At 45.6% G+C, this 20,115-nt stretch overlaps 1 protein-coding gene across 2 annotated transcripts in view; it reads right to left on the bottom strand.

Annotated features, from left to right (window-relative positions):
• The window catches only part of LOC141182585 (uncharacterized), a 54,159-nt gene that overhangs the window by 16,161 nt on the left and 17,883 nt on the right, over positions 1 to 20,115 (bottom strand). The window contains exon 6 of one of the 2 annotated variants that reach the window (XM_073660738.1): positions 7,180 to 7,185. In XM_073660738.1, coding sequence (XP_073516839.1) covers positions 7,180 to 7,185 — 6 coding nt within the window. Of the gene's footprint in view, positions 1 to 7,179; positions 7,186 to 7,545; positions 7,606 to 20,115 lie in introns of those variants that run through there. The other variant, XM_073660736.1, reaches the window with a different exon arrangement.

Genomic DNA, 20,115 nt, shown 5'->3' with positions numbered 1-20,115 from the left:
TCTCAAAACAAAACACTTCCACCTCCATGCTTGACAGTGGGGATGGTGTTCTTTGGGTCATAGGCAGCATTTCTCTTCCTCCAAACACGGCGAGTTGAGTTAATGCTAAAGAGCTCAATTTTTGTCTCATCTGACCACAGCACCTTCTCCCAATAACTCACAGAATCATCCAGGTGTTCTTTGGCAAACTTCAGACGGGCCTGCACATGTGCCTTCTTGAGCAGGGGGACCTTGCGGGCACTGCAGGATTTTAAACCTTTAAGGCATAATGTGATACCAATGGTTTTCTTGGTGACTGTGGTCCCAGCTACCTTGAGATCATTAACAAGTTCCCCCAGTGTAGTTTTAGGCTGATCTCTCTCCTTCCTCATGATCAAGGATACCACATGATGTGAGATTTTGCATGGTGCCCCAGGTCAATGTCGATTGACAGTCATTTTGTATTGCTTCCATTTTCTTACTATTGCACCAAGAGTTGTCTCCTTCTCACCCAGTGTCTTACTTATGGTTTTGTAGCCCATTCCAGCTTTGTGCAGGTCTACGTTCTTGTCCCTGACATCCTTAGAAAGCGCTTTGATCTTGCCCATGTTGCAGAGGTTAGAGTCTGACTGATTAATTGAGTCTGTGGACAGGAGTCTATTATACAGGTGACTATGTAAGACAATTGTCTTTAATGTAGATAACGAGTTGATTAGGAGCGTCTAACTGGTCTGTAGGAGCCTGAATTCAATGGTTTGTAGGGAATCAAATACTTATTTCTTACTGCAAAATGCAAATACATTTATCTAATTTATACAATGTGATTTTCTTGATTTTTTTTGGATATGCTATCTCTCAATGTTAAAATTAACCTACCCTTAAAATTATAGACTGTTCATGTCTGTCAGTGGGCAAACTTACAAATACAGCAAGGGATCAAATAATTATTTCCTTCACTGTAGCTCATCACCCCAAGAACACCATCCCCACAGTGAAACATGGTGATGCCAGCATCATGCTGTGGGGATGTTTTTCAGCAGCAGGGACATGGAAAATGGTCCGAGTCAAAGGGAACATGGATGGTGCAAAATACAGGGATTTTATTGAGCAAAACCTGTTTCAGTCTGTCAGTGATTTGAGACTGGGATGGAGGCTCACCTTCCAACAAGACAATGACCCAACACATACTACTAAAGCAACACTCGAGTGGTTTAAGGGGAAACGTGTATATATTTTGGAGCATTCTAGTCAAAGCCAAGACCTTAATCCAATTGAGAATCTGTGGTCAGACTTGAAGATTGCTGTTAAGGACAGGAGAGTGGTAGCCGTGGCACTGCTGAGGAAATGGCACGTGTGCCCATTGGGAGGGCTCTGTGGGCCCCCTACGGTACATGTGCCATAGGTTCACAACCACTGGCATAGAACATCCATCCATCCCTGGGCTACAAGACAAGACCTTAGTCTCGATCCTATCCCTTTGACGACATTCCACAAAACTCCTGACTAAACATTGTGGCTTCTTTTTCTCCTTCACTGGGATCAGTCAGCCCTGTCAAAGCTAAGTGTACATTAGTGGAGGTATTTTTTTCAGGCCGAACTCATCACGTGGGACTGAATGTGAAACTCCCTGTGGTGACTGCTCCACTGGATCTACTTCCACACAATGGGCCTAGGGGCTGAGAAAACTATGGATTAAGGCCCCTGAGATAAGGTCACTGAATGAAAGCATTGATTCCTGAGGATGAACTGACGAGCAAAAAAAATCACTAATAAAACACAACAATAAGATCAATGGCACAGGTGCTCCGTGAGGGAAAAAGTCTGATAGTCTTTAGAACCAGGGCTGTGGAGTCAGAGTGGTGGAGTCGGAGCCCATAATGGTGGAGTCGGAGTAGGTATGAAATGGACTGACTCCGACTCCTAAAGTATATAATAAATTGGTTACAGTAGTTCAATGCACTTTGTGGGGAATATTTTTTCATAAGAATTTGGGAAAGTTATGAAATGTCCTATAAATGTCTGTCCTATTCCTGATATAATAGTCTAGACTTTTAGCTGAGATTAATCTGTGCTACAGTAATTTTATCACTTAAACATGAGCCATGTATGAGGGAGTCAGTGTCATGGAAATTGAGGAGTCGGAGTTGGAGGTTTGGCTTACCGACTCCACAGCCCTGTTTAGAACAAGGCCAGTTCCTCACACTTCTTCCCCACATTTTCAGCACGGACACGAAAGTAAGTGGTCTCACCTTTATGGCAATGAAACTTTGTATCATCCAGTTTCCTCAAAGCATATTCCATGTCACCCTTGTGAATAAACTCCACAATCCCCATTCCACCCTGGTGTACATCAGCATACTAGACATCTCCAGCTTCTCTCAAATGATCTTTCCGATCTTGCCAACTCCCCAATGGGGGGGGAAGCCCTGAGACAAGAATTCTGTATTTAGTTTGCTGGGGCAGGTGTCTGTTCCTCCCGCAGGGTCCTCCATATCCACCCCTTGATCTCCGGTTTGTCCTGGGAAACTCAACACGTACCCGATGAGAACCAAATTTGTATCCATTGCTACCAACCCCAGAGTGCTGACCACCAGCTAGGGGGATGGTCACTTGGCGGCCAGGTAAATATTGTTCTGGGGGGACAATATGTGGGCTGTCCAGGGTGATGGGAGAGTCAGTTTCCCGAAGTCTCTGGGCCTCCTCCCTAATGTCATTTACCTCACCCAGGTCAAATTCCTTCATGGTAACAGTCATTACATTTTGTGTATTACTCACCACTGGGGTGGGGGGTTAGTCTGCATGTTGAGATTGCTCTGCTCATTCTTGGCTGATGAAGTGTGAACCAGTCCTTGGCTTCAGGTTACGACATTGGGCCAGTGTCACACCAATCCTGCTCCTAGGTCAGGGGTCTCAAACTCGGCTGGGTATATGGGCCGCACATGGAAAAAATTTGAATTTGGGGGGCCGCATTCTTTGTTCAATGTGACATTTTTAGTGATACCATTTTTTTTGTATACACCTTTTGAACATTTTTGCCGTGTTTATTTTTTTATGGCTTGGGTCGTTATGGATGTGGCGATAATAAACGTGCACTTTTTTGTGTTTACTTTAGTTTACATATAAAACAGCATTTTTAGTGCCCAATATTTTTTCATGCTTTATTTTATTTTTTATTTTTTTTACAATTTTATTTCCCCCAATTGGCCACATATAGTAATATTGTCTTACAATTAGGATCATATAGTAATAATGGAAAACATCTTGTAGTAATGTTCCCCATCCAAGTCCCCATCTTGTAGTAATGTGCCCCATCCAGGTCCCCATCCTGTGGCTATGTGCCCCATCCAGGTCCCCATCCTGTGGCAACGTTCCCCATCCTGGTGCCCATCTTGTACTAATGTGCCTCATCCAGGTCCCCATCTTGGGGCTATGTGCCCCATCCAGGTCCCCATCCTGTGGCAATGTTCCCCATCCAGGTCCCCATCTTGTGGCTATGTGCCCCATCCAGGTCCCCTCTTGTGGCTATGTGCCCCATCCAGGTCCCCATCCTGTGGCTATGTGTCCCATCCAGGTCCCCTCTTGTGGCTCTGTGCCCCATCCCGGTCCCCATGTTGTGGCTCTGTGCCCCATCCCGGTCCCCATGTTGTGGCTCTGTGCCCCATCCAGGTCCCCATGTTGGGGCTCTGTGCCCCATCCAGGTCCCCATGTTGGGGCTCTGGTCCCCATCTTGTGGCTATGTGCCCCATCCAGGTCCCCTCTTGTGGCTATGTGCCCCATCCAGGTCCCCATCCTGTGGCTATGTGCCCCATCCAGGTCCCCATCTTGTGCCTATGTGCCCCATCCAGGTCCCCTCTTGTGGCTCTGTGCCCCATCCCGGTCCCCATGTTGTGGCTCTGTGCCCCCTGTGCTGTTCTTCACACACATAAAATAGAAAAAAAAAAAAGATGATTCTCACCTGTCCTCCGTTCCCTCGGCGGCCTTCCTGCAGATGTGGCCCGCAGGCACCACAGAGTCCGACCCCTTGACGATCCCGACCTGGTCCAGGAGGAGCCGCCGACAGCAGCGCTGCATTGCCGCACAGAGATTGTCTCCCAGCACAGCATTCTCAATGTCAGCCGCCGGCCAATCAGAGACCAGCAGCTGACATCTGCATATGGCAATGACGTCATACTCGCTGCGCCGACACGCAGATATCAGCTGCTGGCCTCTGATTGGCCAGCGGCTGACATTGGAAATGCAGTGCTGGGAAACAGTCTCTGTGTGGCAATTCAGCGCTGCTGTCGGCGGCTCCTCCTGGACCAGGTCGGGATCGTCAAGGGGTCTGTGCCTGGGGGCCGCATAAAGCAGCCTCAGGGGCCGCATGCGGCCCGCGTGTTTGAGACCCCTGTCCTAGGTTGTGATGTGGGCTAAAACATTCCCGGCATTCCCTGTCAAAGTGTCCCATACATCCACAATTATGGCAGCCTAAGTCCCCCTCGCCTTGACGCAGACCGTACTTGGGGGCTTGGGAAACTTCCTCATCTTTGTGAAGTTTGAAATCCCCACAGTTCCTCCTCTGGCCGATCCATGGGTCTCGTTGGCTGTACTTCCACATAGCCCTTGTCGATTATCAGACCATTCATCAGCCAATCTTGCAGCCTCATCCAGGCTGAGTGGTTTTCAATCCGCCACTATTTCTTTTAAGTCACCCGGGAGTTTAGACAAATTGCTCCAGCATGAATATATCCAAGACATGTTCTGCTTCCCGAGCCCTCAGTCCTTCTATCCACCGAGTGCATGCCATATGTAGTGTGTTAGCAAACTCCCGAGGCATGTGTGCACCGAGCTTCTCAGTCTCCTGAAACTTCCTTCTGGTAGTTTTCAGGTGTGACGGTATACCTCTCTAGTAATGCGCTCAATGTGTAAAAATCTGGGCCAGTCACTAACTGACACCTCATGCAGCAGGCAGACGTTCTTAAATAACCGGAGATGTTCATCAATATCCGAGGTGTCCTCACTGAACTGTGGTATATCCCTGTACCTTAAAGATGCAGGCCCCTCTCTCCTGTTATCCACTGTCCTCTGTGCTGGGGAGTGTGGGAGTACTGCTAAATGAACACCCAGATATTTGCTTAGCACTGCCGCCCACTCTATCTCCATGGCCCGCTCTCCTAGCACGTCCAGCATCCTCCTCAACTCAGTCAGTCAACCCTCCACCATCTGGATGACAGGCCTGGGCTGTGGTCCCTCCACAGATATGCCCTCCTCCACGTCTGAAATGACCTCCTCCTGTGGTTGTTCCCGGTCCCAGTCGTCCAAGCATTGTATAAGGGTCACCCGGCTGTCCTCCGGCAACCACTCTAGCTCTCACTCAGAGCAAAGGGCTCTCAGCAATTCCTTCCTGAGCCTCTTGTAGATTGAGTCTGCCATCTCTTCTGCCAAGACATCATTCAGTAAATTTCCCTGGCATCCTGTCCAGATATAGGTGATCCCACTGTTGCCACCACTTGTGAAGATTTGAGGTTGTGCATTGTAAAGATTCATCTAGGCAGGTTAACGGTTCATCAATATTGTATTCCTTACATCAAGGTTTTTACAACAACTCCAGGTAAATGGCCAGAATACAATTGTCTCAGTCCACAAGATCCCTTCCCTGGGACGGTAGTTCCATTGCCTTCGTACCAGGCGATAACCACTGTCTCCCAACTTTTTGTTGGCCTACAGCTTAAATATCTCCAGCCAGTATAGTCTGTATTCATATTCCATGATCCTCCAGACGACAGATAAAACGAAAGAAGCACAGGTATCTAGTAGCAACAGTCCATTAAGAAAGTTTAAATCCAAACGACAGATCCCACAACTGTAGCACGTTTATCCAGCCCAGTCGGTACTGATCTCCAAAACTCCATAGACCATCCATCCATCCTTGGGCTACAAGACCTCACTGAACAATGTGGCTTCTTTTTGTCCTTCACTGGGATCAGCCCCCTCAAAGCTAAGTGTGCATTAGTGGAGGTATTTTTCCTCAGGCTGAACTCATCACATGGGTCTGCATTTGCGACTTCCTGTGGTGATGGCTCCCCTGGATCTACTTTCCCCATCCACACAATGAGCCTAGTGGCTGAGAAAATAATGGCTTAAGGCCCCTGAGATACGGTCACTGAATGGAAGCATTGATTCCTAAGGCTGAACTGGCAAGTAAATAAATCACTAATAAAACACAACAAGATCGATGGCACGGGTGATCCATGCTGGAAAAGTCTGATAGTCTTTAGAACAAGGACGGCTCATCACATTGTCCTATTTGTTGTTTGCTTCATAACAAATAAAACCAAATGTTCACAGTTGTCAGCATGTTCTTAACATGAACTGATACAAATCCTCAAAAAAACAGTGAAATTTTAGGCTGTGAGGGAGCAAAACATGAACAATGCCAAGGGGGCAATTACTTTCACAAGCCACTGTGTGTATAAGATGCATAATGGGGGCATCATACTGTGTGGGGCATCATACATGTTGCATAAGGGGCATCATACATCCTGCATAAGGGGCATAATGGGGGCATTACACTGTGGGGGGGCATCATACATCCTGCATAAGGGGCATAATGGGGGCATTACACTGTGTGGGGACATCATACATCCTGCATAAGGGGCATAATGGGGGCATTACACTGTGTGGGGGCATCATACATATTGCATAAGGGGCATAATGGGGGCATTACACTGTGGGGGACATCATACATCCTGCATAAGGGGCATAATGGGGGCATCATACATCCTGCATAAGGGGCATAATGGGGGCATTACACTGAGTGGGGGCATCATACATCCTGCATAAGGTGCATAATGGGGGCATTACACTGTGTGGGGGCATCATACATCCTGCATAAGGGGCATAATGGGGGCATTACACTGTGTGAGGGCATCATACATGCTGCACAAGGGGCATAATGGGGGCATTACACTGTGTGGGGGGCATCATACATCCTGCATAAGGGGCATAATGGGGGCATTACACTGTGTGGGGGCATCATACATACTGCGTAAGGGGCATAATGGGGGCATTACACTGTGTGGGGGCATCATACATCCTGCAAAAGGGGCATAATGGGGGCATTACACTATGTGGGGGCATCATACATCCTGCATAAGGGGCATAATGGGGGCATTACACTGTGTGGGGGCATCATACATACTACATAAGGGGCATAATGGGGACATTACACTGTGGGGGGCATCATACATACTACATAAGGGGCATAATGGGGGCATTACACTGTGTGGGGGCATCATACATCCTGTATAAGGGGAATAATAGGGGCATTATACTGTGTGGGTGCATCATACATCCTGCATAAGGGGCATAATGGGGGCATTACACTGTGGGGCCAGTAAAGGGGCCCTGTACTATGAGAACAATACGTTTCCTCCCTTCCTGTCTCCATAGTTGGGTCGTATGTATCTATTACAGGAAACAGAACAAAAACCTTATGATTCTTATAAAAGGGCAACACAAGACCCCAAAAGAGTCTCCGTGCTGAAGGGGTTAATGCCCCCTGCGCCCAGTAATGGGGTCTCCACATACCTCCACCTGCAGAGCCGCCACCACATATATGGCTGCTCTGTGCGCACAGGAGCTGTGATGAGGTCACAGGAGGGGAGGAGTCAGGGGTCACATGATCAGGGGCCTCAGTGGATGCAGGACTCTGCTGTGCTGGTTGTCATGGTGCTGGATGAGCTGAAGTTTATGTGTGGGGTCAGGAGGGGTTTACAGTGTGGATGTAGCAGAGCCGCGTGTGTACGAGGTGTACGGAGCAGAGCCGTGTGTGTACGAGGTGTACGGAGCAGAGCCGCGTGTGTACGAGGTGTACGGAGCGGAGCCGCGTGTGTACGAGGTGTACGGAGCAGAGCCGCGTGTGTACGAGGTGTACGGAGCAGAGCCGCGTGTGTACGAGGTGTACGGAGCGGAGCCGCGTGTGTACGAGGTGTACGGAGCGGAGCCGCGTGTGTACGAGGTGTACGGAGCGGAGCCGCGTGTGTACGAGGTGTACGGAGCGGAGCCGCGCGTGTACGAGGTGTACGGAGCGGAGCCGCGCGTGTACGAGGTGTACGGAGCGGAGCCGCGCGTGTACGAGGTGTACGGAGCGGAGCCGCGCGTGTACGAGGTGTACGGAGCGGAGCCGCGCGTGTACGAGGTGTACGGAGCGGAGCCGCGCGTGTACGAGGTGTACGGAGCGGAGCCGCGTGTGTACGAGGTGTACGGAGCGGAGCCGTGTGTGTACGAGGCGTACGGAGCGGAGCCGCGTGTGTACGAGGTGTACGGAGCGGAGCCGCGCGTGTACGAGGTGTACGGAGCAGAGCCGCGCGTGTACGAGGTATACGGAGCGGAGCCGCGCGTGTACGAGGTGTACGGAGCAGAGCCGCGCGTGTACGAGGTGTACGGAGCGGAGCCGCGTGTGTACGAGGTGTACGGAGCAGAGCCGCGTGTGTACGAGGTGTACGGAGCGGAGCCGCATGTGTACGAGGTGTACGGAGCCGCGTGTGTACGAGGTGTACGGAGCAGAGCCGCGTGTGTACGAGGTGTACGGAGCGGAGCCGCGCGTGTACGAGGTGTACGGAGCGGAGCCGCGCGTGTACGAGGTGTACGGAGCGGAGCCGCGTGTGTACGAGGTGTACGGAGCGGAGCCGCGTGTGTACGAGGTGTACGGAGCAGAGCCGCGTGTGTACGAGGTGTACGGAGCAGAGCCGTGTGTACGAGGTGTACGGAGCGGAGCCGCGCGTGTACGAGGTGTACGGAGCAGAGCCGTGTGTGTATGAGGTGTATGGAACAGAGCCGTGTGTGTACGAGGTGTACGGAGCGGAGCCGCGCGTGTACAAGGCATACGGAGCCACGTGTGTACGAGGCGTACAGAGCGGAGCCGCGTGTGTACGAGGCGTACGGAGTGGAGCAGCGCATGTACGAGGTGTACGGAGCAGAGCCACGTGTGTACGAGGTGTACGGAGCGGAGCCGCGTGTGTACGAGGTGTACGGAGCAGAGCCACGTGTGTACGAGGTGTACGGAGCAGAGCCGCGTGTGTACGAGGTGTACGGAGCAGAGCCGTGTGTGTACGAGGTGTACGGAGCAGAGCCACGTGTGTACGAGGTGTACGGAGCAGAGCCGTGTGTGTACGAGGTGTACGGACCAGAGCCGTGTGTGTACGAGGTGTACGGTGCGGATCCGTGTGTACGGAGCCGAGCCGTGCGTGTACGAGGCGTACGGAGCGGAGCCGCGCGTGTACGAGGTGTAGGGAGCGGAGCCGCGCGTGTATAAGGCGTAGGGAGCGGAGCCGCGCGTGTACGAGGCGTAGGGAGCGGAGCCGCGCGGGTACGAGCTGTAGGAAGCAGAGCCGCGTGTTTACGAGGTGTACAGATCGGAACTGTGTGTACGGAGTGGAGCCATGTATGTGCAAGGTGTACGGAGCGGCCAATAGCAAAGCCCTCGAGGTGTGATGAACATACGAGCCCCTAAAATGACCCCATTTCGGACACTGTACCCACGAGGGAAGTCATCTGAGGGTTTAATGGGCGTTCTTACGTTCTTATCCCACAGGTGTCTCACTGATTTCTTTACCACTCGGTTGTGTGTAAATAATATTACATTTCCTCAGAGCCGCAGCGAGGGCTTCAACAAGGGGTGGACACACCGCCGATGCAGCCGCACCCCGGCCCAGAGGTGAAGGGGGGCCCATGCAGGAAGAAGGGTAGTGCTCTTGATGATTTTTGATACCCTGGGCAGAGTGCGGCCATTGAAAAATGGGGCATGTCATGCAGGAGAGGCCGCTGGCCAATGAACGCTTCCCCATCAGACTGATAAGAGTGCTCATTGACTGCTGTGTCTGTCCTCCTGCAGGGTCTTACAGTGGGTCTTCTGTCTCCTGCTGTTCCTTTCCCAGCAGAATTTCCTCTAAGAGTAGAGGGTTGGGGAGGAGAGTCCACAGCATTGGACATCACACAAGGGCAGGAAGGTGAAATCAGTCCTGTCTGCTGTGTCCTCCTCCTCCACAGTGGGTTCTGCAGCCCTCTCCAGAAGACAGCAATATCATAAAAGATTAGTATATGAGTGTATGTATATGTGTGCAGGGCTGGCACCAGGAATTTCAGGCCCCATGCTGGCAAAAACTTTTTAGGCACCCTGGAGACTCCGCCCAGGCTCCACCTCCACTCCTCGAACCTTCCACAGTCACACCGCCCACTCTTGGAAAAACTCCACTTCTGCACCACATCCTTATCAATCACACATTAAGGGTATGTGCCCACGCTCAGGAGGCGCCTGCGGCCCCGAAGCTGCGGGATAGCCGTGCGGCTTCTGCCCTCATTTTATGCAATTGAGTGGTGCAATTTTTTTTTTTAGTACATGTGGAGTTTCCTCATAGAAGTTAGACTGTGGAGAAAGTCCACATGTAGACCCGCAAGAGAAATTGACATGATGCGGGTCTGAAAGACGCGACGCATGCCAGTTTTCGTGGGTCATCCATTGGTGCACAGAGTCGCATAGTGGACATGGGATTTCTAGAAATCCTATCCACTATGCTGTAACACCTGGCCGCTGCAGGTTTGTTGTTGCATAAGCTGCAGTGTCAAACCCACAGCAGCTCCTGACCATGTGCACATACCCTGACAGTTCCCATAGAACACCAGATCACATACAGTGCCTTATGAAAGTGTTTGGCCCCCTTGAACTTTTCTAACTTTTGCCACAGTTCTGGCTTCAAACGTAAAGGTATAAAATTCAAATTTTTTTTCGGAAGAATCAACAACAAGTGGGACGAAATTTATTGGATATTTTAAACTTTTTAAAAAATTAAAAAAGTGGGGCGTGCAATATTATTCGGCCCCTATACTTTCAGTGCAGCAAACTCACTCCAGAAGTTCAGTGAGTATCTCTGAATGATCCAATGTTGTCCTAAATGACTGGTAATGATAAATAGAATCCACCTTGTGTAATCAAGTCTCCGTATAAATGCACCTGCTCTGTGATAGTCTCAAGGTTCTGTTTCAAGTGCAGAGAGCATCATGAAGACCAAGGAACACACCAGGCATGTCCGAGATACTTTTGTGGCGAAGTTTAAAGCGGATTTGGATACAAAAAGATTTCCCAAGTTTTAAACATCTCAAGGAGCACTGTGCAAGCGATCATATTGAAATGGATGGAGTATCAGACCACTGCAAATCTACCAAGACCCGGCCGTCCCTTTAAACTTTCATCTCGAACAAGGAGAAGACTGATCAGAGATGCAGCCAAAAGGCCCATGATTACTCTGGATGAAATGCAGAGATCTACAGCTGAGGTGGGAGAGTCTGTCCATAGGACAACAATCAGTCGTACACTGCACAAATCTGGCCTTTATGGAAGAGTGGCAAAAAGAAAGCCATTTCTCAAAGATATCCATAAAAAGTATCGTTTGAAGTTTGCCACAAGCCACCTGGGAGACACACCAAACATGTGGAATAAGGTGCTCTGGTCAGATGAAACCAAAATCAAACTTTTTGGCCACAATGCAAAATGATATGTTTGGCGTAAAAGCAACACAGCTCATCACCTTCAAAACACCATCCTCACTGTCAAACATGGTGGTGGCAGCATCATGGTTTGGGCCTGCTTTTCTTCAGCAGGGACAGGGAAGATGGTTAAAATTGATGGGAAGATGGACGGAGCCAAATACAGGACCATTCTGGAAGAAAACCTGTTGGAGTTTGCTAAAGACCTGAGACTGGGACGGAGATTTATCTTCCAACAAGATAATGATCCCAAACATAAAGCAAAATCTACAATGGAATGGTTCAAAAATAAACATATCTAGGTGTTAGAATGGCCAAGTCAAAGTCCAGACCTGAATCCAATCGAGAAACTGTGGAAAGAGCTGAAAACTGCTGTTCATAAATTCCCTCCATCCAACCTCAATGAGCTCGAGCTGATTTGCAAGGAAGAATGGGCAAGAATTTCAGCCTCTCGATGTGCAAAACTGATAGAGACATACCCCAAGTGACTTGCAGCTGTAATTGCAGCAAAAGGTGGAGCTACAAAGTATTAACTCAAAGGGGCCGAATAATATTGCACGCCTCACTTTTCAGTTTTTAATTTTTTTAAAAAGTTTAAAATATCCAATAAATTTCGTTCCACTTCACGATTGTGTCCCACTTGTTGATTCTTCCCCCAAAAATTAGAATTTTATATCTTTATGTTTGAAGCCAGAAATGTGGCAAAAGGTAGAAAAGTTCAAGGGGGCCAAATATTTTCACAAGGCACTGTACATAGCAGCAGCTTTTGTTTTGGACACAAGATTTTGTAAGCTGCCGCCACGACAAGGTAGACTCTTCTGGCAGGGCCCTACTCTACTCTAACCTATTAAACATTTCTTAAAATATCCAGTACTCTATTTAGGTATATTTTTCTTTAAAGGGAATGTGTCACATACATTTTTTCAAATAATATCACATACAAAGGGACAAAAACCGTCACACAATGGCTGGACCACATATTACCACCACATAGTAACCGAACACCACATACAAGGAACAAATACCACCACACCATGACCAGACCACATATTACTACATACAAGCAATACTATATACAAGGAACATAGAATTAAACCTCATACTCTTGTTCATGCATATTTGTATCCCACCCTGTATATAAACCGTTTATTGCAGGAAATTTGTGTGAAAACCACCGATGTTAGGAAATACACCCACATCTGATCTGGTGCAAAGCATAATATCCTGGCAAAGGATCATAGAGCCGCAGATATACCGAGCATTATCAATCATATCAACGGGAGGCAAATAGATGCATCATTGTAAAACAGACGAAAACAAGTATGTACAAAACACTTGTGAAATTACTGTAGAACATTGCAATGGTGAATCAGATTAGATGGAGCGTACAAATCCATGCTATCCAGGAGTTGGATGTATAACAGATCAATTGCAATGGGATACGTCTGCATAGAGTCTGATGCAAAACTTGATCGTGAGGCTATAGGTATAGCAAGCATTTCTATCTGTATCAATGAAAAACAGATTGTCATGGAAATATTGAAAATCTTTTCTTCTCCCCTGTCATAAATATTAAGAAGTCTCTCTCCCAGACTCCTCTTCCCTCCTCCCCTATAGTACTTGTCCATGGGAGAAGAGCTGACACTTTGGCCAGTGGCCTCTATGCAAATCAACACACACATGAGAAGGGCCTTGTAAGCAAATGCTGGCCCAAAAGGTGCTACCAAACCCAATTAACACAGGCTTGTGATAGATTTACAGCTAACTGAGAAGGTTGTATTCCCAGTGCTTCAAAGGGAATGTAACAAAGGCCTGTAGACGGCCCAAGCCAATATGGAATAACTAAAGTTCCATATGTCCGATAATAATGGGGCCTATATTTTTGATGGCAGGATCAGCTAAGGAATAATATGGATATTTTCCCGTCTCTGTAAGCCTCTCTGGGGAGCTGTGCCGCAAAAGTAACAAAATAGCAGACGGCAGCTATACCGTGTGTGGTCTCTGGAGAAAGGTAAAATCACAACAGAACATATGGAGTCACTTTTGGGCCTCTACGATCACCCCACGATAAGTTATCGCAAAAAAAAAGATATCTAATAAAAATATAAAGGCTAGAGACTAGCCCCCGTTATGTCATCACAGAGGGTATGTGGGCAGGTCTCCCATTAGGCATAAAAGAATCCACGGAGGATAGATCAGCACTTATGTTGGAAGTTACATATTTTGTGTAGCACGGGTCACATTCGCTGAACAGGATCGGAGTGCTTCCCTCCAACTATACTGAGTCGTCCCTGCGAGCTGTATAGAGAAAGTTGAGAATTGGAAGACAACAGTAATGTGTTGCCTGACAAAGGTTTTCTATAGAGTGTCATGTCCGCTTTATGAGATGTTACTATCCCTGTCAGGAAAATATCCAGAAATGGAGTGGAAATCAAAGGTTCACTGACAGTGGATTTTAAATTTAAGGAATAAGAATTCAAATACAAAACAAATTGTGACACTAACTGGGGGTCACCTCTCCATACCAAAAGTACATCATCAACATATCTACCAAACCAAAAACTGTGCTCAAAAAATGGATTATCATCAGAAAAAATGTAGATTTCTTCCACCACGACATGTACAGCATAGCCAAAGATGGTGAGAATTTGGAGCCCATGGGGACTCTAAGTACTTGTAAATAATATTTAGAATCAAACATAAAATTGTTGTGGGACAACAAATATTTTATGTTATAATGAACCATTTTAAATTCACAGAATATCCACTATATTTATTTAAATGGTGTTGAACGGCAATGATGGCCAATGCGTGAGGGATGGAGGAATACAGGTTGACAACATTGCTGGTGACAAACCTATATTCTTTCTGCCACACGAACCTGTCAAAAACCCTCAGGACAGACGTAGTATCTTTCACATAGCCTGGATACAAATGTTCACCAGCCATTGGCTTAAATTCTCATTCAATGAACCCATACCCAAGATAATAGGGCGAAGGGGGGGGGGGGAGATACCCTTTTGTGTTTTGGGGAGCCCATGAAAAATGGGATAATCGGGTAACTGCCAGCGCTGAATTTTGTTATTAAACCCCGACAAATAAATGCCTTCCTCCAGAATAGTGGACAACATTGTTTTATACAAATTGTTAGGATTCATAGAGACCACCGGAGCAGATTTCATATATCAATAGTTCTAATAGCACATACTCCGGGGCATCAAAACATTGTGTCCATAGAGAATAATGATCTCACACATTTTTCTTTCTTTGGTCTTGAAAAAGTTAATTATCCGATAAGGGGTGGAAACAGACAGAAACCCCTTAATATGCGTGAAGCCTTCTGGATCTGACGTGTAAATACTAAATACCCTTCGGGTAATGAATTTCCGCAATGACCTGTTTTACATCTATTGATGAAATTCATACTGGTTTATTCCCAGCAGACATCTATATGGTGACATTCCAGGTTTTCTGAATTTATTTTGTGTTTTTCCGGTTATTATTTGCCGGTGTACTTATTTGCCTTTCTGTATATTGCGCTATCATTGCTGATTCATCTTCGCAGAACGCACATAAATGATGCAAATATCTTAAAGATTTTTCAGCAATGACGGAGTATTTCCATTGCAATGTTCTGCAGCTTATCTTCCATTTCTCATATATTTATTTTTGTCAGTTTTTTCACAATATAATTCAATGATTTGTTTTTCGTTGATACAGATAGAAATTCCCGCTACATCCACAGCTTCACGATTAAGTTCTGCATCAGATATTTGTTTTTGTCAGTTGTATTATAATGTAATGACCTGTTTTTCGTTGATACAGATAGAAATGCTTGCTCCATCTATAGCCTCACGATCAGGTTCTCCATCAGACTCTATGCAGACGTCTCCCATTGCCATTGATCTGTTATACATCCAGCTCTTGGATATCATGGATTTGTACGCTCCATCTAATCTGATTCGCCATTACAATGCTCCACAGTAATCTGATTCGCCATTACAATGCTCCACAGTAATCTGATTCGTCATTACAATGCTCCACAGTAATCTCACCAGTGTTCTGTACTTGTTCTCGTCTGTTTTACAATGATGCATCTATTTGCCTCCCGTTGATATGACAGATAATGCTCGGTATATCTGCGGCTCTATGATCCTTTGCCAGGATATTATACTTTGCACCAGATCAGATGCGGGTGGATTTCCTTGTGAATTTTCTACTATGTAATCAATTTTGATTTGCATATTTTTTTTCCCCTTTATATGTTCATTGTTATAGGTTTATAGTTTCTCCATACTGGTTATTGTGCATATTATTTGATATTATATCTTTACGTGTGTCAGATCGATAAGAACAATATTTGTATTCACAATTTAGACACTGATGCGTTTTCTCTGTTTATTGGACATTGTTATTGCGATACTCTATACTGAATCTATCATCCATCTCATGCATACATGTTCCTGTCCCTCTATAATCAGTACATCCTCGCACCTTCCGTTGCTATAGTTGATGGCATTTGTGATGTTCGGACCCTGTGATCTCACACCTGTACACTTAATCCCGGTGTTGTGTTCCTATATGGGATAATCCCCTGGCAGCTAACACCAGTGGTCTTCACACAAATGTCCTGCAATAAACAGTTTATATACAGAGGGGGATACGGATATGCATGAATAAGAGTATGAGGTCTAATTCTATCTTATTTTTCACCATCATGGTGTTTTGCATTTCTGGCTTGTTGTGTGATGCTAATTGATTTCTCATTTCGTGTCATGTGACTCCATTGTGCCTGTATATATATATATATGACTTCATTGTCCTTTTCTCATCTGCTATAACTAAGGACACAACCCTAGCGCCAGAAACACATAAGAATTTTACATTTTTTGTTTTTTTAAATGATCCAATATATTTTTCTCATATTTTACCTGTTGGGGTGCTGATTTTCTCCTTTTCGTTTTCTTCATATGTCTGTGCTCACCAGCCGGACCGGCACCCTTCAGTGGACTATCTTCACCCTGTTTGGATTCTGCGTTGCAGCTCCCTAACCCTCCCTCCTGTTTCTTCACAATATTTTAACATGTATCCTAGGCCTCGATGTTCCCCATACAAACTTGCTGTTAGAATTGTTGAGACGGGAGAAAAAGGTCTGAGGAACGCAGACCGGAACGGACTGAAATATATAAAGAAGATCTGGTAAAATGTCCATTTTGATCACACTAATACGACCACACCAGGACAAGGGTTTCAAGTTATAATTCATTCGATTTTTAACCATTTGTTCAAGGATGGGGGATATCATTTAAACAATACAGATCATCCAAGTTCCCCAGAATTTGTATACCCAGGTACTTAATTGTGTCTTTTTGCCACTTAAAGGGAAAGTTAGAAGTTAGTTATTTTGTCAGTTCAGGGTTAAAAGTTATGTTCATGGCTTCTGTTTTAGAGTAGTTGACTTTAAAATTGCTTACATGGCCGAGTTATTCGAACTCCTTTATTATAGAGGGAAATGAGATCATTGGGTTTGAAACATAGAGCAACAGGTCGTCTGCATATAGAGCTAGTTTATAGTGATGTGAGCCTATAGTAACTCCACTAATATCTGGATTTTTGTGTAATGCTACCACGAAATGTTCCATCACCAATGTGTATAGGAGAGGTGATAAGGGACACCCTGGTCTCGTCCCCTTTTTAATAGAAAATGTGTCATATAGAAGGCCGTTTACCCTATCGATTTAGGGTCAGTGTAGAAGGATAAAATTTTAGATAACAAGAAAGAGTCCAACCCAATTTGTGGTAGGGCGCTCTTCAAGAAAGTCCAATGCACTGTGTCGAACGCTTTTTTAGCGTAGACAGAAACAAGGCACATTGGGAGCCCCTGTTTTTTGCATGTGAAATTAACATTTTATTTTTATTATCACGAGCTTCTCTGCCCTTAATGAAGCCAACCTGATCGTTGCTGAGGGTAGATAGGGGGAGAGCCGTGTTGTAATTACTTTAGAGAATATTTTGACGTCTACATTATTTAATGATATTGGATGAATATTAGGGCAGGTATTTGGTTCTTTTCCAGGCTTTGATAAAATCGTTATGTGAGCCTTAAGTGATTGGAGGCCAAAGGGGGAGTCTTCTGAGATATTATCAAACACTTTGGCTAAAAATGGTAATAACGGGGGGGAAAACATCTTATAAAATCTATTATTGAATCCATCTGGCCCAGGGCTCTTCCCGATAGGAGAAGCCAATAAATCATTCCCTATCTCTTGTTCAGTGAAAGCTTTGTCTAGTATCTCCTGCTCAGGGGTCTGTAAGGAAGGAACGGCAGTGTCCATAATAGATTTATCAATTTTTGTTTCAAGAATATTAGGTGGCATGTCGTGGTATTGTCCATGAATATTATATAGAGAACTATAAAAGAAACGAAATGCTTCCGCTATGTCAATGGGGTTATAAGTTTCTGGCCCGGGTGCCCCTTTTATTTTGGATACATATGTCCTTTGCATCTGAGGATGTAACCTTCTTGCCAATGAGAGACTACATTTATCTGTGAATTTGTACGAGTACCTTCACATGTGATCTTGGCATTTTGTATACGTTTGATCTAGTAAAGACCTTCCGTCCTTTCTTTTTTTCATTCAGATCATTTTTATTTAACAAAACAAAGAAAGACCAACATTTCTTTTTTTAAATAAACTTTGTGACAAAAAAAAGAAAAAGAAAGAAAAACCAGTAACAATGCAAGAACCGGTTTACAATGATATAAAACCCAATATCGCTCTATAGTACAATGGTTTGGAATAGTAATTTTACATTTGTACATAAATATCTGAATAATTCCTGACTGATTATTTTTTTCCCTATTGAGACATCAAAAGAAAAAGAATATATCTAAGAAGGGGCAATTGTGTGGACTGAGAAAATTATTATTTGCTGACACCTTGGATATAAGGATATAAATTCCTGGTTTACTGTAAGGAAATGGACAAACAATCCAGGATAGTATTTCTGTGAAGGTTCTTTGAAGCAATACCTGGTGTATTTAACCATTAATCCCATATGTGTATAGATTTCTTGAGAGCGTTCCTTTAATATAAGATCCACTTTCCAAGCATAGAGTGTTATTTATCCTGGATTTTAGTTCTGTTATGGTTAGGGGAGAATTGTTTATCCAATGTAGTGCCAACAACTTCCTGGCTTGGAATAATATTCTTGAGCTAGCTACTGCCATATGGGAGTCTGGGTCTACGTCCTCTCCCAGGAGTCCTAGGATACAGATTTTAGGTTCCAACTGAAGTTGTATCCCAAATACAGATAGTACAAGAGCGATCACCCCCTTCCAGTAGTCGCCAATATTTACACATTCCCACTTCATATGCATCAGGTGGGCATCAATTTGACCACATCTAGGACATGTGTCATCCGTTTGTATTCCAATTTTAAATAAAATACTTGGGGATCTATATACCCTATGAATGAGAAGAATTCGGGACAATCTTTGTGACTCTGACAATGAAAGTTTCGGTGTCAAATCCAGTATTTCCCCCATTGCTCCTCAGATAACGGACCCACATCGTCCTCCCATTTTGTCTTAACTATCAAAGGATATTTATCCAAATGTAGGGCCAGTAACTGCCTATAAATAAGGGTTAACAGACCTTTTGTATCCACTGCTTTAGCAATGGTATCTATTGGGTGATGTCTATCAATCAGTATGGCGTTTATTCTAGTACCCCTATCCTCCCACTCACTAATATTATTTAGTTTATGTAGCTCTGGTAAGTTAGAGTTGTGCCATAAAGGAGTATAGTTTGTGTACTTTCCAATCCCCAGAATATTTTTATCCCTATCCCACACCTTATATATTAACTTTAGTGTACGACATTTTGTCATTTTCTCGAGGAGGCCCTATATCTAGTACCGAGAATGGAAGCTTTCACTTGGTTCCTTCCATAAGTAGGTGCCCTGAAATTACACAATATTTATCCCATCCATGAAACTACTTTAGCTCCATTCTAGTGTTAAGCCGGTCTGCATATACCTGGAGGGAAGCAGATCATTTATGTTGTTTGTCAAGGAGATCAATCCGCTCAAGCAAATGGGGACTTTAGCTGTTCTCTCCTTTTTTTAGCTTTTGTCTAGGTTTTATTATTATCCCTCTGAGGACGCATGTGAGTGCTTCCCATTTAAATGGTAAGGCAGTTTCATCATGCTCATATATTTGAAGGAGTCTATAGTCTCAAGAAGGTCTGAGACACAGAGTGAGACTTTCGGCAGATTATCATTTAGGTTCCAACATCTGAAGCCTTGGTGGAGTCCGGCGTAGTCAGATCTATAATATAAAGGGAGATGCGAGTCTCTGTCTGAAGCCTTTATAGACAGCGCAAGCGCGACAAGCCTGCGCAGTCCGGCTCCAGACAGAAGCAGGCATGGAGCCGATACAGGTAAGAGGAGCGTATATGGTGCCAGAGATCACAGTATGCGTAGACACAGAACGCATACCGCGATCTCTGGCGCCATACTTACCTGACCGGGAGGAGCGTTGCCGCGGCGCCTTTCTTTGCCGGAGACCGGGGCAGGAGTGAAGGCGTCAGAGTCAGCATATGCGCATAGCGC

Source organism: Phyllobates terribilis, unplaced genomic scaffold (genome assembly GCF_046119375.1).
Source record: "Phyllobates terribilis strain yellow unplaced genomic scaffold, ASM4611937v1 Scaffold_35__1_contigs__length_13245226, whole genome shotgun sequence".
In the NCBI taxonomy this organism is placed as follows: Eukaryota; Metazoa; Chordata; class Amphibia; order Anura; family Dendrobatidae; genus Phyllobates; species Phyllobates terribilis.
Note: the sequence above shows the minus strand (reverse complement) of the source record. Positions and strands in the feature narration are given on the sequence as shown.